This window comes from Rissa tridactyla, chromosome 10, assembly GCF_028500815.1.
Source record: "Rissa tridactyla isolate bRisTri1 chromosome 10, bRisTri1.patW.cur.20221130, whole genome shotgun sequence".
NCBI lineage: Eukaryota > Metazoa > Chordata > Aves > Charadriiformes > Laridae > Rissa > Rissa tridactyla.
In genome coordinates this window covers 18074231-18097603 of record NC_071475.1, presented here as the reverse complement: position 1 = coordinate 18097603, position 23373 = coordinate 18074231, and the positions used below count along the sequence as shown (strand labels likewise).

Sequence of the window (23373 nt, the reverse complement as noted above, 5' to 3'; positions counted from 1 at the left end):
CAGCAGATCCTTTGCCCCTTTCATATTTTCTGGGAATTTCTTCAGAAACATAAGACCATAAGGTGTGTTCTTTAAATGCAGTTCTCTTGAAGAGTCTCAGTCTTGCTCTTGCAATGGGAGAGATGAACAACTTGGGAGTTCTCTTTTGCTAAAATGGATTTGGTAGCAGGGGAATGGAAGGTTGGAACTGTTATGAGTACTGGTCAGCGAGCGCAGATTGCAGTACAGATGTCACAGAGGAATACAGTAAATTTTAATAATTAATCTAACTCTGGTGATAGTAGTTTCTATTTGCATATATATACATATATTTTCTTCATGTTCAATGGGGTTTGTTCTCAGAGGCCATACAGAAGCAGTTCAGATAAGCAGTTCAGATAAGCAGTTCAAGCACTCAAGCATGCTCTTGGCAGGCAAAAGGATGAAAGGGTTTGCAGGAATCCTGTGCCATGTTTCCAGGAAAGCTTCCTTTGCAAAGAGCAGAAGTCGAGCGTTAAGACGAGCACAATGTTTGTCACAAAGTCCAAGTAAGTTGACAAGAGTAGAGACTTGGGAGAGAGGGATTATAGGGGTTGAAACTTCAGAAATTTTGACTGCTTTTGATGAAATAACAATTTCTCATGGAGGATAGTTGGTTGTTGGTTAACACTGTGGTCCTTGGACAGAACGTAACCAGGTAAAGTGAAGTCTGCAGCCAGAGCTGCTGAAGAAGGGTTGGTCACCAGGACGGTGCACCTGTGGCCTGTTACGAAAGAACAAAACTGTGTGATGTGACTGTAGGAGACAGGTTGGAGGCATGATCGCAGAAGGTGGTAACCTCAGACTAGCTTTTGTCACAGTTGGTCTAGCAACAGCAAAAAATATGGAAACATTGCTGCCTCATTACTGATTAGTTAAATACAGGAATAATATAGGAGGGGTTTGCATTTGTTTTGGAGCACCCAGTATGCTGTCAAGATGGCCTAAAGAAAATGTTGGTGATCACACCTACAATAAAGAGCGATTCAATGATCTATTTATCTTTGATAAATCCTTAGAGAAGCAAGCAAATTAGCTCCTGTTTACAGACCCGCTGTTCTATACATGTGTGTAAAAATAATACTTAAAAGAAGTGCAAGTCAGCCAAAGTTGGACAGGATAATTCCTTCAGCAGCTGTGACTTTAACAAAATCAGTAGTATTTTTATTACTTTGTTATAGAAGCATAAAACTTTATTTTGCCTACCTGTAGTCTACTTTCTGGGCCTTGCAGGGCTGTCTTGGAAAGATTTGGAGTGCGCTAACTGCTGAGCCAAGGGCTGTGTGGCAGGTAGTTTTCTTTCCTGCAGAAGCAACTGAAATTGATTTTTCCTCATCACAGAACAGCAATTAAAATGGCTGGAAAAATTGGAATTCCAGCATAAACTGGAGATTGTGAGAAGTCTTCTGCTTTGTCTTTTGCTTGTAGAGGCTCAGATACTAGGAAGGCATATACTTGTGAAATACTTTGTTTATACAGCTGAAAGTCAGAAAATATCTAAGTGTTATCCAGGCTTCTGACTGTTAGTGACTAAATAAGAGAAGACAAAATTATGAGAAAGCTCTTAAACCCTATTTTGCCTCTAAAAGGCTTAGAGAACTAGGAGCTTGCATGAAGTATGGGACTTTGGAGACCCTTTCTTGGAGAAGTAGAACCTCTGCTGAGGGCTCCAGCAGGGAGAATGACAGGGGGATGGGGCAGGAGGGGAGGGTATAGAAGTAGGTATGTGTAATACCTGGCTTCACAAGAAAATAATTGGAATATCTTGTGTGTCAGCCGTGTAATGTCTTTTTGGTGCTGTGGGTACAGAAGAACAGTTCACGGGCACCGAGAGAAGCGTTGGTGTGGTTGTTGAATCGCAAAACACACAAAACAAGATTCGTACTCCGTGTGGCGGGTTAGGCAGAGGCTGGGTTTGTGCCTGCCGTGCTCTTACACGGTGTGAATGGAGTTAAAAATCCTCGAGTGAGGGAGAGGAGAGCGAGCAAAGTGTCACCGGTGTGCACGCTTCTGCGGCAGCGTGGCTTTCTGGGGTTTTGGTGAGTCGCTTAACCGAGTGTAGCTGCAGTGATCATGCAGACGTTTGCTGATCTGTGAATTTTAAACAGTTCCTTACCATCACAGATATCAAAGATTCCTTACACTGAATGGTGTTCTGAATATTTGTTTGCCTTTGCCTCTCTCAGCCCTGATTTCAAGGGTGAGATTTGTTCAAAGGAGGCAAATATCTGCCGTTGCGCCCTGATGGAGATGGTTGCTGATTTGCTATGGCAGGTAATCAGCTGTATCCTTCCACTGCATTGGCAGCAGCGTCCAGCCAGAATCTGTGACATTTCCCCCCAAAGGATATGGCTGTTTTAAGGAAATGTACTGAGCCTAGTATGGGGGGTTGGCGTGTTTCTGTACTGCATGCGCATTGCTACAAAAGAGGGAATGAAACTTGCACTGAATAGCTTAAAAGTCAATTCTCTCCAGCCCTGTTGGTTTTGGTTCTGATTGAGAAATTTGGTTATTAGCTATCTCAGTCGTTTTGTGCTGAAAATACTAAGTAATGGTACTCCAAACTACTGTGATACGGAACTCACCAATATACCTGTAATGGATTTCATAAAAATGTTTGAGGAATCAAGCACTACACATTGGAAGTGGACCTAAAATAAAGTTGGCTCCTACCTGAATAGTTTATTATGTTGTGCTCTAGATTTACGTATTTATTTATTTTAAAAATAAATTCTAGTGGAATTTAAAACACTTGAACTTAAGTTGTCATCCTAGAGGGTCCTTTCCATTTTTTGACTTCTCTCCTGTCAGTGACGGGTCGGCAGAGGCTCAGTCAGGCTGGGTGGAGTCTCTTTGTCCTTGGAGAAGGGTGCAAATGTGTTCTCCAGAGGCCTGATGTTCTCCTCCTGGCGTATCTCCTAGGGTAAAGGACCTGGCGCAACCGCATTTTGGCTAGCTTAGATCTGCTTGTATGTTGACAAGGTGCGTGCCCTGCAATTATCCAGTCGCATACAAATCTTGATTTGAACATGCTCCCCTGGAGCCACTGTCTCATCTTGTAGCAAAAGGGGCAGCTCATGCTTATATTCATGTTTGACCGTAGTGGTGTTAGATTAGGAAAAAGGTTAGAAAAAAAAAAAAGCTTGAATTTGTCTTTTGCAGGCTGTGGAAATTGCTGATTTCTGCAGTAATAATAAAAGCAGAGCATCTGGAGCTGGCCGCGGGTCGTGACCGCAATTGCGTGCGGTAGCGTCAGCAGTAAGGATCAAGAGGGGCTGTGTCCCACGTTTTCAAGCTCCGGCCACTGCAGTGGCAGGATTGGGCCCACTGGCACGTAGTGTTGGTGCAATCTTCTCTCTGCGAAGGAAAAGTCTCTCCTTCCAGCTAATTTTGTCATAAGAGTTCTAGATCTTAACTACAGAAGAGCTTTTATGATGAGCTTGTGCATTAGTAATATGAATTGGGAATATTCACTGGAAGAGTCACTGAGGTAAAATGCACGAGGAAGCACAGGGACGACTGGTGGTTTCCTATCTATTAACTGCACACTGGGAAAGGGATGCTGCTGCGGGGCACTCGTCTGTACCCAGTTTGTATTTCACATTGTTCTTTCTGAATGTTTGTCAGACAGAAGTTTGTAGTAGAGGGGTGCTTTTATCCTGAATAATTTTTCTTTCTGAAATGCAAACAAGAATCTCCACACAAACACTGGACCTAACTAGCAAGTGTGCTGAACAGGGCACCGTTCCTGTCATAGCTGTGAGTCCTACAATAAAGAATTTGTTACAAAAAGTCTTTAGATGAAGTGCATGTGCCATCTCCCCTCGTAGGGAACACATCATTAGAATTTCCTTGAAGTGAAAAAGCACAAGTATATGTGTGAATGGGCGTAGGGACCAGGAGAACATCTACCCCTTCTCCTCCTGCCTCCAAGGTACCGTCCAAGAATAAAAAGGACCTTTACTTTTCCTTCCTGGTGTTAGCAGTAGATTTATCTCAGTATTCGGTAGCAGAGTTGTAGGTTTCAGAAGAACCTCTTCCCTGCTCCGAGAGACCCCTGCAACAGGTTTTCTGCCTGCGCAGAGTGAAGCCCTATATGGTAGACGCAGGGGTTTGAAATAGATTTTACTGGATGCCTTTGCATGAAGGAATTTGCTGAAACCTGATCCTTTCTGTAGCTTCTCCCCCAGTCTGTAGGGGTGTCTCATGTCCCCATTGTCTCATGCGTCTTTGTTTTAAAATAATATTGAGCCTCAGACACCAGCTGATTTACTTTAATTCAACATCCAACTTATGTTTGATTTCTTTTCATATTCAAGTGAGCCATCTGGCTTTAATGAACTGTAACTGTTTTTAATGCTGCCTCCAGTTGCTAACATCTGAATATTTCATGTGCTGAAAGGAGGTTTGAAATGCAGAAGTGAGACTGAAGAGTCCAAAGTATTTCCAAATCAGCTGTGTTCCAGCAGCACTTGTGCTCCCCTCCCCTCGAGATTTATCAAAAGATAATCTTTGGGGTGCCAGACTGTAAGCATCAGCCATGGCGGGTGCTAATTACAAGTACTCTCAATTTTGTGTACATAAAACACCAGAGCTGCTTATGAAATCCTGAATAACTACCCAACTTGACTTGGGCAGAATATCAATCAGCTTCAACAGGAGCTGCCAGTATTTGGCATCTTTTAAATAAACAGCCTCTTTTGTGTTTGATTTTGGTGTTTTTTGGGGTTTTTCTGTGTTGCAGAAAAAGATGTAGTTAGTTTTACGTGACCTAGTTTAGGTGTAGAAGTTAATTGAGAGCTGCATCCCACAAACTGAAAATATCCTAATTGCAATTAAATTCTGAGGGTACTTTGCCAGGGCTACACTATTAGAAGCCAGTGGCACATCCCCAGATTTGTTGGACCGCATGCTTCACTCGGCATTTTTCACAGCATTGCCCTTGTTTTGGCTTAGCATTGTGACAGCTGATAGACTTACGATAGGCCATTACCAAGAAATATTTTGATTAATGATTAAAAAGTATTTTGTTGGTTAGTTCTTTGCTGTGTGCCAAGCATCGTGCAGGTTGCCAGTGACTTCGTCTTCCAGCATTCCTTGATAGAGGATAGGATAAATGGAAGCTTGGACTGTCAGTCTGCCTCCAGGAGGAAAGTCTCCAGAAAGGTTGCGTTAGGTCACCCTGCACGGCTTTGTCCTGAGGGCAGGGAAGGAGTACGGAAGGAGCCAAGGGAGACTGATAGAGATTGGTACCTGTGCTTAATTTCTCGGTAACGTTCTCATAGAGACAGAGCTGCATTGGGAGTTAACTTGTGACCTTGTAGGTACATGCTGAGCACAGCCTTTTTGAGCTGGAGAGGAGTCGGTTAGCGGCAGTATAGCAGAAATTGGCAGCTGAGTTCCCTTCCAGGCACATTCCTGAAGTTATAATGAATAAAACCATATTAATATCTTTTACATAGTAGGTTTTTGTGGCATTAAGCTATTATTCAATAGGAGCTCTTAATGATACCTCTTGCTACTCTTAAAGATTTTTATTCTCACATGTAATGCAAGTTTTTAAAGTTGGCTGTATTTTTGATTGTACTTGAGAACTTCCTACACCACTGAGCACTGCTGGTGGCTATTTCTGTAATACTGTTTGAGTTTGTTGTTTTATTTGTGTGTGAATGAAGCTAGCAGTGTTGTGTACAGGAGATTTCAGCCAGGCTTTTCAGTGCTTTTCACTGCAGTTCCCTAAAATTCATGCCAAAAACATGCTCAGTCTGCAATACAGCTTTGGCATCTCACTCTCAAGTGTAACTCGAGTTTGGTTTGGCCTGTGTGACGTTGCCAGCTAACAAGCCTGGATGCTCCACAGACATGCTCGGGACATTTGCATCCTGCTACACAGCGTTTTATAATTAAGCCACGGAAATCCTCCACAAAAGGGAATTATGGTACTTCGGGAAGGTTTGGGGTTCCCTCTGAGAGACCACTGAGGAACTGGGCAGGCAAGCTGGCAGAAGGAGTTGCTCTCCCACCTAAGTTTCCCTGGAATAGAACTACAAGTTCAAAATACTTCAATTTTTAACAAATAGACAAATTTTCAGAGGAAAAACCATTTTGTTAGAATTTTTCAGACAAGCTCTAATTCACAAACTACTTATTTGAATGAGAACACAAATGCAACTGCAGCCTGCATAAAGCTGCTTATGGTCTGGTTCCAGTTGTGGTGAGGTGGAAGATGCTCTTCAGAGAGAGAAGGGCTGGGTAGTCTCCGAGTCATTTGTAGTTACCCTGTGTCCTGTCCAGTTGTACCTTCAGAAGTGGAGTCAGGGTTGCACCTTTAAAAGCAATATTGTGTTGGAAAATCTCTCATTTGCGATACTCATTTTGAGGAAAGATTTTTGTGTTGCCATATGCTAGGCACCTTGCATTTCTTGGGCATTTGTCCATGCTGTAATAGATACACTTAAAATAGGTTGGTTTCTTTAACCTTAAAAAAAAAAAGGGACCCTCCTGCAAAACCTCTTCGAGGATTATTGGGTAGTCTTCATAGACATTATAGGTATAAAAATTTTTAAAAAAATTGACTTTCCGAATGTGCAGATCCTCCCTTTTTTAAACCACAGATATTCAAAATGTGTTTAGATAAGTAGTGCAGCCTATGTTTTTTAAAACCTGGTTTTTAGTCCTTTACATTACTTCTGGTATCTTGCTTAAAAAGAAAAAACAGGTGCTTCCCAGACGTTCAAGAAAAATGCAGAGGATATTTAAAGATTACCTTTTTTTAAAAAGAATTTTTAAGCCAATCATCTTGGTTTTGGGACCCCCTCCTGCCCCATCACATTGATTTATATAAAGTTGTCAGTCAAAGTGTGATATCAATAAAGAAAGATGTAACCTAGGCTTTTATTTACTATACAACTTTGCTTTAGTGGAGAATTTTATAAGGGAAAAATACTGGCAGTGCATTGCCAGTGCAGTGAACTAGTAGGCTTGCTTTAGACCTGTCCTTCCTTTGTTTCTACCATTAATAACGGAATAATGATTTAATTGCTCATAGGAATAGGTTTGAAAGTTATGGCTTCTCATCACAAAACGTTTAGGAGTGTATTTCTGCTCCCTTTTTTTTCTTGCTTTTTTTTTTTAACCTGGTAGGTTTTGGGGCGTTTGGTGGGGTTTTGGTGGGGGGTGTTGGTTTTGTTTTTTTTAAACCTAGTAGGATAAAAAAAAAAGATTCTTTTCCCTGATACACTTCGCGGCAGGAGTACCTTCAGCTTGCACAACTATAAAACGCTCCGTGGACACAGATGTATGTAGTAAAACAAAGGTATGAAAAACCGCCAGTTTTAGGGCATTTTTTCACATATGCCATTCTAGATGTTCTGCAGGGCAGGAGTGTCTGGCTTAGGGGTGACAGAATGAGACGTTAAATGGTCCAGTCAGCTACATTTGTACAGTCTCTCAGTTTTTAGGGTTGATTTGTCAAAACAGACTGAAAAATTTTCTTGTCCTGTTGTGCCCATAACTATTTGGGGCTCTATCAGCAGAGAGGGGCTTTGTCCCTTAGAGGTGAACATGATGCTTAAGGAATTTGGTGAGCAGAAGGAGTCTGCGTTATGGGTAGCCTGGAGTTCTATCACTTGCTTTTTTTTCTTACACCCCAGAATCATAATTTTAATGTAATGTGGTTAGGAGCAGTCCTCTACTGTTGTACAGGACTGCTTCTCCTTGAAGAACCATTGGCATGGGTGAAGTCAGTACAAACATCTCTTAAGTATGCAGAATGACAGGTGACTGTACCTGTATTGAATATCTTAAAATATGTTTTACCAGCTAATATACAGTAAAATGAACTGCCATAAAAAACAGAGAAAATTTTTAGGTTGGTAAAATATTATAAAATGAAATTAAAGTACATATCTTGATTGTGTCTTGGTGTACAGAGTATTAATTGGTTTTTTCTGCTTATATAAGAGACAACATTTTGATAATAAATGAGCTGCTGTGTCATAGCAGAGCAGTTTCACTGGTGTCTTCAAGTCCTATTAAAGTGATTAAGTGATGGCTCCTTGGTCGAACCATTAAGAGTGTAGTAAGTTTAAAATGTATACATATATTTAAACTTGTCTTACAGCCGTTCAAGACCAGAGTTGCAAATCACCTGAAGGCTTGTGGAAAGCAAATGGCTAAAATATTAGAAACCCACAGCCTGAGCAGACATTTTGTAAGTTTTATTGTGCTCTTGCCTTGCCAGTGTCAGTTTGGCTTTCTTGAGTTTAGACATTTTTGTTGGTCCAGGTGACGAAGGAGCTGGATTCTTGTTTTCTCTTGTTCTTAAGCCATGACTTGGTCAGTTCCCTGCTTCTTCAGCCTTGTGAAGGTTTGAAGGAGCTTTTGAGAGGGATGGATTTGTTGGGGAGCTGAAGAGATGTTGAAAGTCAGCTTTCTACTGAGTTAGGAAAATTATTTCTTTTTCTAGAATCAGTTTGGTCTGCAGATGAGAGGTGTGGAATAGCTAAAACGCAGTGAGACGCCCTTGTTTGCTTTAAGGTTTTTGGCTTATTGCTAGAGTAATGTTATTAATGTATCTTAAAGTAGTTAAAATCCAATGAAGATTTTCTTATCAGTTGTTTCTTTCATGTATTTATTTTTTTTCTTCAGGATCCCTTCTTGAATGTCCTGGCTGCTAGTAGAATCGAAGACGAGAGGCAACTCATGACCACCAACCCCTGACAGCTTCAGATTCCCCTGCTTCTAGCTGCTCAAGATAGCCACTGGGCTACTGTGGAGATGAATGGAGAACAGCAATATGACACAGGTAATAGTACGGCTGAGCTCCCTGGCTACCAATTCTCAAAAAACTTGCAAGCGAGATGGAACAAAGATGAGCACAGTGAATGTTTCGTGGTTCATGTGTCTGATGCTGTGTACTGTATACAGGGAAAAACTCAAATTTCAATGACTGCGAGTTAGAATCTGGCTATGGGGCTTATGTTTGTTACTGCTCTATTACAAAATCAAGATGTATCATTAGCTTAAAGGAGAACAAAATCTCAACCATCTTAGTAGTTGTGTTTTTAAGAAGCTGTGTCTTTTCTCTTTGTGGTATCAGTATGAGATGGGCTTATGAAAAGCCCAGTGGCTTTAATGCTACTATTTTAAGGCATTTGTCTGTCAAACTGGTTAATATTATCTTGTTCTGTCCTTGTGTTTGTCTTGTTCCTAATATTTTGACAAGGTTGTGCTGCTGGTTTAAAAAGTCAGATAACTGAAGCTGTTTGCTGCCATTGTAATTTGTCCTGTTTTCCTGATGGGCTGTGGTGTGCCTGCTTTGATGGGTTTGGGCTATCAACTCCAAACCTGCTGTAGAGTGGTATTTTATGATCAATTAGCTCAGGTTTTGGTTCACCTTGAAACACCAGGCTGAGAAAATTGCTGGTGTGGGATGGCTAGGGATAATAACAGCTTTCTGAAACAGTTCTGGGATTGTAAACTCTTAGGGGGTAGGGCCTATCCATTTTTCTGACTTGCCTGCCATGGCTTGTTCCTTTTCCTTGAGGAGGTCCCTACCTACAGTGTTGGTACAGTTAATAAAAAGTAAATTTTAATTTGTAGTTACCAGTGTAAACAATTGGATTAGGATTTTATCTGAGTATTACTTTCCTTTGGAACTTGTGCAACAAGCAGCTGTTCTCATAGAACAATTCACTATTGGTAGTTTTTGTACCTTTACTGTATGGAAGCCTAATTGCTGCCGTTGTTAGTGAAGAAAATGTTAAATATGATTTTAATGTACATTGTTCTTAGCAGAATGCTGTCATCTGCTTTACGATGCTGAAATACGCTTTTTGATTATTAATTATAGCCAATCACTCAAGTTGTTGTCAACATTACATCCTTAAATAAGCAAGAAAAGGCAGCATGCACAAGCATGCAGAACATCTCCAGGCACATGTAAATATGGTTTCCTCTGCTACTAGAGACTGCTAACTTCTGTCATGTAGTGTAAGAAAGAGAAAAGATGCTGAGCATCTGAGAAGAACTGTACGGAGACGTAGACATGGTCAGCAATGGGGTGTTTGGAGTCTGATAGCACGTCCCTCTGTACTAAAACCTTTATTTAAAATTTTCCATCTTCCTCAAAAAGTATTAGAGGTCACACAGCCCTCTCTGTGTGCTTTTGGAATAGCTGGGAAGGGTTTGCTATTGTCTTGAAATTACTCAACAGCTATTTTCCTGAGAATCCTTTTTGTGCCTGGTTTGAGTACAGGTGGCTGTGAAAAGCCAACAATAACTGAAGAGAGCTTTGCTTGCTGAGTTCAAAGATAGTTTCCAGGAAATGCTACCCATGTAAGCATAAGCACATTGGTTTTCTTGTACCCTCTAATATTGTTTCCTGATGTGCTTTGATTTAGACCAGTCCCAACCACTGCTGGAACATTCCCTTCATATTCTTTGGCTGGTGTCATTTTTTCCACTTGATGATTTTTAGCAGTTTTTGGAGATTCCCCTCTGTCTTTTTTTTCATACGCTGGCTCTCTGCCTGCAAGAACCCAGACAGTGGCCAGGGTTGCTGGTTGTGATGCTCTCCTGCATTACGAGGGGAAAAGACAACTTTCATTCTTGTCACAGTCTTTCTCAGCTGCTGAAATTCCAACCTGTCTTCATTTATTCATGGCCTTGTGCCTGGTGTAGATGGAAAAGATTAACTGGTATTAAAATCAGATTGAAATGTATCTAGGTTTCAGGGTGAGAAACCTTTAGGTTAGCCGTAATTGAAGGTCTTGCAGACTTCAGTGTGATGTACTTAAATGTCCAATATGACAGTCTTCAACTAAATCACATTAAAGATGCATGAAAATTATTTACAGTGAGAATTTAACTCAAATCCAAAGATTGAAACAGCCTGCTGTAGACTGTTTCCATTGCAGGTATTTTTAAAGGCTAATGTCCTTAATATTTCACTACCTTCTTGTACCCAAATGGCTACAATTCAGTATTCTTTCTCTTCCTGCATGTATCAGAGAGCATCAGGACATAATTCATGGTAAAATTCAGAAAGGAAGAGTTAGTGTTCAGAATAATGCTAGTAGAAATAGTGATAAATGGGAAACAATGTACCTACCAAGGAAACTTCTAATTTTCTCACCTCCAGAGTGGGTAAGCCTTCCCCACAGATCCCTCTGTAGGACATTTCTCAGATTTTACTTGAGAAAATTTTCATTAGCTTGATTTGAAAGCAAAACCTTTGTTGTATGGTGAGGCCACAGAGATGGGAATCGCATCTGGTTTCTTTCCCTGCCTTTGCCAAAGTTGTGCTTTGCCACTGAGCTGGTGTGTGGCTCAGCCATCCTGTCTACCATAGAAAAATATGTCTCCATGTAGTAAAAAGTTGAATTCACGCAGGACTTGTAACAATTCTGTTCTATTCAATTAAGGATATGGAGAGAAAGAAGAAACATAAGTATATGTACACTCATGCTTTACATTACTAAATTGTGCTTTTGGATTAAATATGGTTTTGGTTGTTGTCATCTGTCATGTTAATTTGCAAATTTTCTCACAGTAGCAGTGAATTTCTAGTGTAAGTATCTGAGGTTTTATTGAGTAGCTTAAACTCAGGATGGTCAGGACGTTTAATACAGACATATGGCCCCTCAGGAATGTAGCTTCATTAAACCAGTCCTCTGTGTGTCCTGGGATCTGCAAACCCACGAGGATGGTGCTGTGCAATGGGGTCTTGCAAAAAATGCCAGCAGACTCGATCAAAGGCCTGATTTAAACAGGACCTGCTCTGCCGCAGCTCTCCTGCCAATAAAGCCAGAAAAGTGACTGGATTCTGACTCTCAAAGATTTCCAGCTAGCGTGGGCCTTATCAGAGCTACGGTCCTTCACCGCACTCTTGGAGTGTTTCTGCGTTCAGGTATTGAAAAACAGATACTTGATTTCTGCAATTTTTCATGGTTTAGGTAGTCCTACCACATGTGCCACAATTAAAAAACTAACTAACTGCTCTCGCTATGAAACCTCATTCAGCATTTTTGCTTGGAGCTTTATTCAGTGAGCTTTTCATGTTCCACATTGATTCAGTAAGTGCTGCGCTAAATAACCTGGAGTGCTGTGGCAGGGCCAGGTATGAGAAGCAGCAGATAGATTTGTTAAATCCTATAGCTAAGCGCAGCCCTTAACTGTGTCAGTCTCCTAAAGGAAGGAGAGCACCTGAACTTCCCAGCTCTGCATGCTTAGTGTGACACTAATCACCTATTTTTATTTAATTGTGAAACCTTAGTAAAGTGTAAAAGCAAACTGGGTTGAACTCTTATGAATGAACGGAACAGCAAAAGTTCTGGGTGCTTTTTTAAGTAAGTTTTTTAAAAAAATCCCTCTGACTCAATGAAACTCCCTAAAATAAAGCAGGAACAGTATTGCATTTGCAGTGAGTGTTGGACACGAATTTGTGATTTATTTTTTATTTTTCCTATGAAAAATGAGTTGCAGGAGAGCTTCTGGGTGTGCCGGTGAGATTTGAGCACAGTATGGTACAAAGCAATCCGGACCCTCCTCACCGCAGCACAGCCCTGAAGGAAACACCTCTTTCAGACAGGAAAACACACAGGCCGCAGAGACTGTGGATTAGTGGAGTGACAAAGGACCTGTGGTAGCTCTGATCCAGTTGGGAACTGGTTTTAACCGTAGTTAGAGGCAAAAGGGTAGCTGGAGCAGCATGCAAACTGGCTTTCTCAGGAGCTCCTTGTAGCAATTAAGTGGCAACATAAGTTACTAATTGACCCTTTCAGTGTGTTAAGTGACCTGTGCCTCATTTAAGGAGCTTAACTGCCCCTTAGACAGTTATCTGATGATAAGACGTTATTGAAGACTCACTCCGTGCTGGAAGCGGCTTGGTAAAGAGCAGGGCTGGAAAGCCTCAAGATCCGTGTAGTATTCCCAGGTCGAGCTACTTGGCTTTTAAACTCGTTAAAAAGCACAGAGCAGTCACGTTGCTTTATGTTTCCCTTCAAACAGGAATGCATTAGACAGTGCGAGCAGTGCTTTTTACATACAGGGTGCTTTTTGGAGTTGGACGAAAGTAGGGTTGTTGCTGCTATTGAGCAGCTGGGCACTTTTCAGTGGGAAAGGGTGAGCTGGCTTGATCTAGGAGGGGGGAAAATCAGACAAAATTCACTCTTGGTTTCAGCGGACCGTAGATGATGTGTTCGAGCTGATGTTTCTTCCCGCTTCGATTCTACAGCTGTGAACTTAAGCATTTTTATGGTTATATTAAAGTAAAATGCTGTTTTAATGAGTTGAGAAATCTTACTCTGTTTTAACAACACTTTGCAACGAAATTATATTTTTCTTAGAATGGCTTGCAGGCAAAGCTTTGATCAGCTCCACCCTAATTTGCACACAGCAGTAGTCTGTACCATAATCTCTTTACTTTCTCACTTGTTTTTTTTAAATAAAATTACTTACTTCTGTCATTTTCCAGGTCTATTTCTTCAGTAAGTTAAAAGCGATCCCCTAAAAGTGATGGTGATAGTCAAGCTCTGAATTTTTTGAGCTCTGAGGCTTCTGAAAGGCCAATATAACCAACTGGGGTTGTTTCAAAACAGCAAAATGAAATTGGGTTTGGGAGAGATAACAGCTGCCTTTAAAACAGATACTGTCATCAGCAAACAGAAACTAACTGAGTGTGCATTTCTAAACCTGGAGAAGTGATAATTCCTAGAATTACAATGGAAAGTTGAAGATGGAGCTTAACAATCAGTTTGAAAAGAAAACGGACCTACTTTACACTCAGGACTTGTAGGCTTTTTAGGCAATTCAAAGCAGCTCAGTTTTCTGGGCAAATATTTGCCCCTCTCTGTGGACTAAGAACTGTTGTGGAGCACACTTAGCAGGTTGTCAGCATGTCCATGGGTCTGATAAGGGCATGTAATAGTATTTCATTAATTTTTTGGGGCACTTAAAAGTTTCCTACTCAAACACAGTTACCACCTGTCCCAAGAAAGGCTGAGCCTGTAGGAAATGTTGGTGTCCCATAACCTTGGCTGAGCTCTCCCCCTGCTTTGATACACAGAGATTTCTCTGTTTTCAAATGCAAACAAGGTATCAGGTTTCCTGGTACTGAGAGATTAAACTCTCTGGTGTTCATTCATAAAGACGACTATGGTAGAATCAGTCTAAAAGTGAGAACGAAAAGCTTTACTTTTATGTCATATCACTGCTGTCCCTTTCGCTGCTGAACCTCAACTTGTAGTCTGCATGCTGAGGTCAAAAATGCCACTTGTATGAGGTGGGACCTTCCCTGGTCATCTCAGCTGTTGCTTCAGGAAAAATATAATGTGGCTGCATGCTGAACTAAATAGGGGACCTGAAATCCAACCTGTGTGGGTTGTGGCATCTCTTCAGCAGAGTGGGTTACACATTGGAGGAGACAGGAATAGGAGGGGGGCGGGGAAGTGAGCCAAGAGCTGAAGGGGAGACCGGGGCTGGGGGACAGGCTTGACAATTATCATAGAAAAGCTGAGCAATTTGTAGTGTGGCTCACTACAGCTAATTGCTTCCCTAACACCCTGAGTGAGTTTTGAACTGTGGCTTGAGTGGTTTTGGCGCATTTTTGCTTTAAATTCATCCAGAAACGAGGTTTTCTTGGTCTAAAGAAGCTGTGACACCTTATGAGCTGTTTTTTTAAGTGACTAACCTGAGTATTCTTGATTTCAGTTGTCTCGAGCTGTTTTCCTTAGAACTACCCTGAATCCTTCTCTGCGCTTTTGGTGTTTTATAATATCTAAATAAATGCTATCTAACTTAAAAAGAGGGGAGTCATATTTCAAATGGTTTTAGTCTTTCTTTTCAATCCTTTTACTATGGGTATTGCCGTTTCCTGGATGGTTTTTAATTAAATACATTGATGGTCCAAGATGCCCAGGGTTTTGGGTCTCTCATGTTTGTTGATACAAATACAGAACTCTTCTGCCTATGTTCCTCTCACAAATTGTAAACAATTTGTACTTATTCAATATCCTCAGGATCGCACTATTTTTCAGGCCAAATCCAACTGAAAGTGCTCTTCACATACAAAGAAAGGCTAAACAGCATTGTCTCTGTGTTGAAATGCATAACTGGAGTTCATTGCGCACTTGTGTAGTCAGTCAGTTGGAACTAAAGCGTAGCTCTTAGTATTCTAAGACTTAAGCCAACAGGTTGCTAAATAGAAGGTGTTTGGCTTCTCTTACAGATGCTGGTTCCAGTGTGGAAGAAATGGAATTCAGTTGGGATGAGTATCTAGAAGACACAGGTGCAACTGCAGCCCCCCATGGATCTTTTAAACATGTGAGTAAGGGAGTGGGTGTTTTCTTACCACCTCCTACATTTGGTGTTTTCTTGATACACTGTTTAGGGCTCCTTTGAATGAGTTGCTGTACTCAAATCTGGAAGGCTAACTAGAATCATGTTTCTTAGAATGAGAAACTTCACCTTTTTATTATTGTTGCTTGTCTTCCTCTCTGTGCATAGCCCAGGGTAATCCCATCCCCACGTGCTGAAAGTTAAAGGGCTCCTAGCCTTTTCTGCACCAGAAGATAAGCTTGATTTTTCTCATAAAGCCCAAACTGGCCAGTCTCCTTCTTCTTTTGATGACTTCTATGGGACAACTGCTATGGAGGAGCTAGCTTTAGAAAGTTGGTGGCATAGTTCTTGAACAGCAGAATTCAAATGTGCTCTCAAAGAAGGTTTGAATGGTGTCTCTCAAAGAGGCCAAGGAGAAGATAACAACTCTGCCAAACACTTGACTGTAGTCATTAGAAAACTGATGAGGATAATTGTCAAGCGCAGGCTTAATGGATAGGATAAAGTCTTGATAAGCTCTTGTCTTTGCCCTTGAATATCTTTAATCAAATGTTTATTGGTAAAATCCTGGAGTGCGCTGTCATAGAATCACAGTATAGTTAGGGTTGGAAGGGACCTTAAAGATCATCTAGTTCCAACCCCCCTGCCATGGGCAGGAACATCTCCCACTAGGTCAGGTTGCTCGGAGCCCCATCCAGCCTGGCCTTAAAAACTTCCAGGGATGGGGCTTCCACCACCTCTCTGGGCAACCTGCTCCAGTGTCTCACCACCCTCATGGTGAAGAACTTCTTCCTAACGTCCAGTCTGAATTGTCCCATCTCTAGTTTTAATCCATTCCCTCTGGTCCTACCATTACCTGACATCCTAAAAAGTCCCTCCCCAGCTTTCTTGTAGGCCCCCTTAAGATACTGGTAGGATACTGGTCCCATTGGGTGAGATCTAAATGTGAAGTCTGGCTGCTTCTGCTGGGTCATCAGTGAAGGTGAGCTGTATAGAGCTGGTTTCCAAACCTCATGGGTCGCTTCCAACAATTAAAACACCTTCTAAGCTGCCAGCCTGTATCCTTATCCATCTCTTTATTAAAGTTACTATGTAATAGTCTTTCAAAGACTGGCTGTGGGGCTTTTATGATGGCAGTGAGGGTAGTGACTTGTGTGTGGCATATTGCTTGGCAAGCACTCTGTGGTGCTCAGGCTTTCAGGTCCGGTGTCACCACTTTCAGTACAGGAGACTTAAATCAGCCCAAACACAAACTGAGGTCTGTTCACAGAAGGATCACAAAGCATTTTAAGTCCAAAGGTAACCTGCAGAAGTGCAAAACATTAAAGAATCTATTAAAATCTGGCAGTTGTGTTAGTAGTAAAGATGCACAGTAAATGTGGACTTTGCAGAGGCTTTTCTATACACTGGGATGTAATTATAAACTTTTTGTTCAAAATAAACATTCAAATATCTCATTATCTCATTTCTGAAGGGGAGAGGCCTATCCTCACTTTGTTTTTCCTAGCGTATTAAGGCTGTAGCAAGAGCAAGCTTACTCAGAGTGGTGGTGTCTGTGCAGCCCACCTCGAGGGAGCAGGAGGAATCAGCAATGGCGTTTTGCAGTAGCGATCTCTCTGCTCCTCTGGTGTGGCTTATCTTACATGATCTCTGTTAAAGAAACTTGCTATCATAGCTTGGACATTACACAAACTAATTGTAATGCCAACTTTACAGTGGTGGCCAACTGAATTGACATCACGGCTATGTTTTGTTAATCGGCAGGAGACACGCTTTGAATGACTTTGTAACCCCTGCGCTGGACTCTTTGCCAACTCAGTTGTGTCAAACAAGGTCTGATTGCTGTGGCCATCGTCAGTAAAAATACAATTAGGTTCAAAAAGAAAAATCCACATTTTTTATTGTTGTTATTCCCTACATGTGTAGAACATGGTGCAGTTTTGCTGGTGCAAGTAACACTGTCATGGAGACTGCGTTGCGCCCAGTCCTTGCTGGCTGCACTGGGTCCCTCTCGTGGGCAGCGGGATGGAGGAGCTGTGCCTGGGGAGCTTGGCTGGCCACACTTCGTGCCTCGGCGTGCCATGGGAGCTGACCCACGGACGCAGGGTCGTGAATGGGTGTGATAATAGATACCTGTGTCTCGAGGAGGGGAACCGCCAGGTGTCTGCCAGCGGAGTTCCCTTAGAATTTGTCTGGAGGCCAATTTTGATGTTCTCTCTAATAAGCTTGGCATAAAATTTTGGAAAGTTAATGCTGACACCAAATTGACAAGCAGAGAGAGGAGCATATTTAGAGCAGCGTCACATCACCTAGATCTTGCTGTTAATAGAAATTCAATAGTGCAAGGTCACATGCTCAGGATTTCTGCTGTCCATTAGAAAGCAATGCTTTGGAACAGGCAGAGGAGGAGAACCTCAGTGCCTCCCAGTGGATAGTGACAGCCTGTCTGTGTGATGAAGCCCTAAAAAAATGTTAGTGTGATTCCAGGATACATCAGGTGAGAGATTTTCAGTGGAGCGCGTGCAGGCACTAATGTCTCCGTGCCAGTGACTGGTGGTCCCCGCAGATGGAATCTGTGCAGTGCTAGTTGCTTGACTTGAAGAATGACATATTTTTATAATCTACCATCAGGAGAGCTAAGAGGGAACTACTTTTGTACTCTCAAAAAACCAATGGAAAAAACTAAGGTGAAGAGTAATATTGGCACAAGAGCAAACAGGCATGCATAAATAAATTAATTAATTAGTATAAATAAATTTTAGATGGAAGCTTAAGGTTCTTATTTGGTTCTTTTTAAATATTGTAGTAGTGAGACTGTGACCAGCATCCCATTATGAGTGGGGGGTGAGAAACACCTAACCCACGTTGTAGGAGAGTACGTGATCAGGTTAAGAAAATGTACTCCATGATTGCACAGCAAAGAACTAGACTTGCTTTTGGGAGAGAGGAGGGGTTTTTTATTTGTATGCTTATATTAATTCTGAAAGTTTTGTTCTTACTATGAGCAACACACGTTGGAAAGTGTAAGCTACTTCCTTAAATTAAGTGTATTCTAAGGTTTAATTTGTTTGCATTTTAAAAGATTAAACATTATTGAGATCAAAGTGACTGTTTCACCTACAATCTAGCAGGAAAAAGAGCTTAACAAAAACCAGGACACTGCATGTCAATGTTGTCATCCCCCCTAAGTCTAAATATACTTTCTCTAGAATTATTGAATTCTCTTTTTTAATTCCTTTCTGCAACTTACATCGGTGCGTAAACATGTATTAAAAATAAGCTAGTGTTCAGCATCATCTGAACACGTGCATTTGCTATGTGTTCTTGCGTGCTCCTAATGCTTTTTGTCTGTTCTTTATCATTGTCTCCTCCTGAGCCGATTCGGATCCTCAGGTCTGACCTGCAACATGGCCCAAAGCCGGGGGGACAGTGCTCGATGGGAAGGAGGGACTGGGGCTCGGAGCTGCCTAAGCAGCACTGTCACCAACCGCTCGGGGCTATCTCTGCAGGCCATATCTGCAGTGGGAAACTGCCACGTTCAGACCCACTGCTCCAGAGCAAATACTCTTGGAGCTTCCCCAGCATCTCCTGCTAGCTGGTCTGCGCGGCCAGCCAGCCTAAAGAGACTAAGTTTTGTGCTTGAAGCCACTTAGAGGTGTAGTCTTGCCCAGCTGCCAGGAGAGGGTGCTAACTTCTTGGTCTCCGCTGTATCGGCTGGGGAACGTAAATGACAGTGTCAGAAAAATGCACCTGACTTCAGGGAAAGCTCCATCTGTTGCTGTTGGTTTCGGTGAATGCAGCTCTCTCCGCCGTGAGGCTTTGCTGAAAGTTCGGGTACAGAGCGCTGCACAGATTTCTCAATTCCTCAGACTTTGTGTCGAGCTCATGGCTTTTCTTTCAGGAATCAGAATATAAATTCTTTAGTAGTATCTCTTCAGCAAAACAACTATCTTTTTGAAGAGATAGCCTCTGTAATATCACTTCAAAATGCCTGCAGATATTGGGTCCTGTTGATTTTGTTTTGAAGAAGGGGTTTAAGTGAAGGCTATTAACCTAAAGGATGTGAACAGTTAACAGAGGCATATGCTTTTCTTTCTGATGTGGTTCTCCTAGTTTTATTTTTAGCAAACCAGTATGGGCTGGCTGATGAGACTATAATAGCTACGGCAGTTACTGAACCGTCAGCGCAGAACTGGTAATAAATAACCCAGAAAATATCTACTGCATCTGCATCATACTGAAAGCCTTTCTTGCAGTTGACTCAAAGAGGAAATGGAACTTGGGACCACTTAAGAAAGAAAACATCAGTTACATTCAGCTGAGAACAGGGGATTGACATGTGACATGTTAGATTTTTAATTAAGGCTGAGGCCATGGAATTAAGTGTAGCTTGGAAGCATACTACAGTGAGAGCAGAACAGAGTCTTTCTGCTGTTTCAGGAATGTTTGAGCTGGGAGAAGTTGGGGATACCAGAAACTTAATGTTTTGCCTTCTCTTTTTAAGGTCACGTTTCAGTATCTGAGTACTGTGCAGTGAGATTCCTCACCTGCGCACACACGCACACACAGAGCACACACACTGTTTGGACCTTTATTGTTGTCAAAGCCTGAGTTCACTGAAGAACACATACTGATTGTGTTCTATGCAATTTATGTAACAATGCTACTACGTACAGAATTATTTGGGTTCTTGCATAGAGACATAAAGATCTGTATTCTGCAATTTGTGCAGATTCGTGCCTTCTTAAATGAGCGTGGTGGAAGAGACAGTAGTGTTGTTATCTAAAGCATGTGTATGTACTTTAAACAGGCTCTTTGTCCAAAGAGGTTGAAAGACATAGTTTAACACAAAAAGTTAAAGTTGTGTTGCCGAGTTTGACCTCCAGTTTTGCCTGGCTTGGCAGCCCAGCGGTGACTTGGAAGCCTTTTTAGTGATGGGTGAAGTATCATCCAGGGCAGGAAGATGAATTGCAAGATAATGATTTAAGGTTGAAAAGATACTCTGAAACGAAAGGAGATTTCACTAATGATGATTCTGTGTACATTCCAATTTGGGTTGCGTAATGTGATGTTGTTTCTCTGAAGAGACTGGATAGCATTTGGCTTGAGGTTTTTTGTTAATGAGCGTGTCTAAATGATTCCTCCTGTTGTTCCATGAAGTTTCTGGGAGGTGCTCAAATGTGACGGTGTTCTTCCTCTTTAGGTGGATACAAGTTTGCAGAATGGTTTTGCCCCTGGTATGAAGCTAGAAGTTGCCGTCAAGTCCGACCAAAACACCTACTGGGTGGCCACCATCATTACTACCTGTGGGCAGCTGCTCCTGTTGCGTTATGATGGTTATGGGGAAGACCGCAAGGCTGACTTTTGGTGTGATATCATGACAGCTGATTTACACCCCATCGGCTGGTGCAAGCAGAACAAGAAGATTCTCAAAGTGCCTGAAGGTATTGGCTCCATATTGCAGAAGCGGGCGGTACATACAAAAGTAGGGTTTTGTCGTTTGTAAGCCTGGCAGGTAGTCTTCGTAATTGCTGTTATGCACAGGTGAGGTTGCTGTGATGACAAGTTGAGGTTGTCTGCCATGGTTTTCTGAAGTCCCATGAGTTACATTGCTCTTTCACCAGCGAGGAGTTAGCTTAATTTCAGAACTGGACTTATTTTTACAGAGGATTGTAGTTCTCTTAATCATCACACACCAAATTCTATTGCTTTGTCATTTCCTTGAAGGATTTTTTTTTCTTCTTTTAAGGTGTTACTGGTGAATGTGTGGGATATTCTTGTGAATTAGGCAGCGCAAGAGTGTGGTAATGTCTTGGTGTCTGAATAATCTTTAACTGGCAGGAAGAATCATAGTCTTTCTTCTCCACTTTTCACTCAGGTATCAAGGACAAGATACCTGACCAGGAGGAATTCCTTCAGCGGGTGCTGAAAGGAGCTTGCAGTGCTCCTGCGAACCTGCTGGAGGGGGTAAGTGCTGCAACGTGCTGCATCTCTGCTTTTGTCTTGATTTTCCCCTTTGTCATTAAGGGAACCCCTATTCAGAGTGTCATTTCATATCCTTTTTTAAGTTTAGGGAGCACTGCAGTATGCTGCTGACCTTGAAGTTCCACTCTCTAGTGTTTCCCATTTCCAGTACTTAATTTTGATAAGTGTTGTCCTGAAACATACCTGTCACTGCGGGTTTGGGCTGTTCATTAATCCTATCAGAAGAAAGACCTTTTTCAAACACCCTTAGGTTTCAGTCAGAGTCTTCCTCCTATTCTGCTCCTACTTCATACAGCTCTAAGGAAATAATCCTTTATTTATCTGGCTTTCATGTTGTCCCCTTTCTCAGTTGACTCCTTTCACTTATTTATTCTATTTTCTTTTTTACTAATGGGCAGATTGTTGTTTCACTTAAATCTTGCATCTTTGTTAGTGAAGAACCAAATTTTTATCCCCTCCTCTGCACTTAAGACAGTATTTGCACGTCGTATCAGTGTCTGGTTGGAAAGTACAGAATATAAATTTTTTTGGAAAATGCTATTGATGTCTTCTTTACAATAGACATTTTTATTTTTGTATGTTTCCTGTCTAGTCATCTTTGTATGCTGGATGACTCAGTTTTAGAAAGAGATTATTCATGTTGCCTTCAAACCTTGAATATATAAGTGATAATGCTTCTGAAAATTATGATGAGGACTTAATTGAAATGTGTGACTATGTCTACAGGCAGTGCAGAAGCTCTGACGCAAGACCAGCGATTCTAAACATTGTCATTTCTGTTGTCTTGTGTTAGTAAGGGACCTGTATTTATTTACTTCTGTAGTCATACTTTATTTATGCAAAAAGAATGTGTATAAAGAAGTGGAAGTAAGGGATTTGTTTTGTTCTGTTGTACAGAATAATTTGTGTCCTTTTTGTAGCTCCACAGAGGGAAAAATCCATTGGATCTCATTGCACCAGGCTCCCGACTAGAACTGCAAAACGTCCGGGATTCCCTGGAAGCCTGGATAGTCAACGTGGTAGAAAACGTTGGTGGGAGACTTAAACTGCGATATGAAGGGCTGGACGATTCTGACAAATTTGACCAATGGCTATTCTACTTGGACCCTTTTCTTCATCAAGTGGGGTGGGCAGCTCAGCATGGATATAGCCTGCAACCGCCCTTAGGTACTTCAAAATGTGTCTTTTTTTTATGGTGATCAGAGACTAGAGAATACCTCTGCTGCTTTGGTGCTCTAAATCTGCCTTCCCGTTGCATATGGTAGTCATGTAATCAGTGTGTGATCTGAAAAATACTGTACCTAATAATATGTAAGTAAAACCACCAATTAATAGTCCTCCAAGACTTTTCACCCACTCATTCAAAAGTTTCTAAATGGTTTTGCCTGTCAAAACTTTCCCCCTGTTTGTGGAGAGGGAGGAATTGAGAAAGGGGTTGCTTCACAGCTATTTTTGGTAAGTTTATATTCCTGGCATGAAAAAGTCACCTGGTTTTGAAGTACTGCTCAAGAGGAGCTTTTGCCGTTGCGACTCCAAGTCCACTGGGCTAATTAAGGCAGCGTCTAAAGAGGTGTTACGCAGATATGAAAATGTCCTTAAAAATGGGGCTCAGGGAGTGAATGCGTGGAAGCAGAGGCAGAAGGTGGGACAGATGACCATGTTTTCCAGGCATGTGCATGTCAGGGTGAGTCATCAAAGAAGAGGGGCATAAAATCGCTAAAACCCAAATTAATTGCTTATGAGCTGAGCAGTGATCTAACATGTTTCCTGATGAGGGGAAACCTTGGGATAAAACTGCAGAACGTTGAGCCACGAAGCCTTTCTGCAAAGGCAGGTCTACATCTAAGGTTCTGCACACTCTGCTATTAGCTGGGGGAAGTTCAGGTTGTTTAGAACCGTTGTTTTTGGCACGGTGTTTTTTAAGTGTCTTCCCCTTACGGCAAGGAGAAATCGTACTGAGGAGACCAAACCAATTTCTGGTGAAATGACTGAGCATATTACCTTTGCTAGTGCTTGACCAAGCTCTGTTGA

The 23373-nt window shown here is 41.7% G+C and overlaps 1 protein-coding gene across 2 annotated transcripts in view; it reads left to right on the top strand.

Moving 5' to 3' along the window:
- The window catches only part of SFMBT1 (Scm like with four mbt domains 1), a 76219-nt gene that overhangs the window by 32781 nt on the left and 20065 nt on the right, over positions 1 to 23373 (top strand). For both annotated transcript variants that reach the window (XM_054216509.1, XM_054216510.1), the window contains exons 2-6: positions 8668 to 8824; positions 15248 to 15342; positions 20561 to 20801; positions 21236 to 21324; positions 22263 to 22509. In XM_054216509.1, the coding sequence (XP_054072484.1) occupies positions 8797 to 8824; positions 15248 to 15342; positions 20561 to 20801; positions 21236 to 21324; positions 22263 to 22509 (700 nt within the window). In that variant the 5' untranslated portion in view covers positions 8668 to 8796. The remainder of the gene's footprint in view (positions 1 to 8667; positions 8825 to 15247; positions 15343 to 20560; positions 20802 to 21235; positions 21325 to 22262; positions 22510 to 23373) is intronic.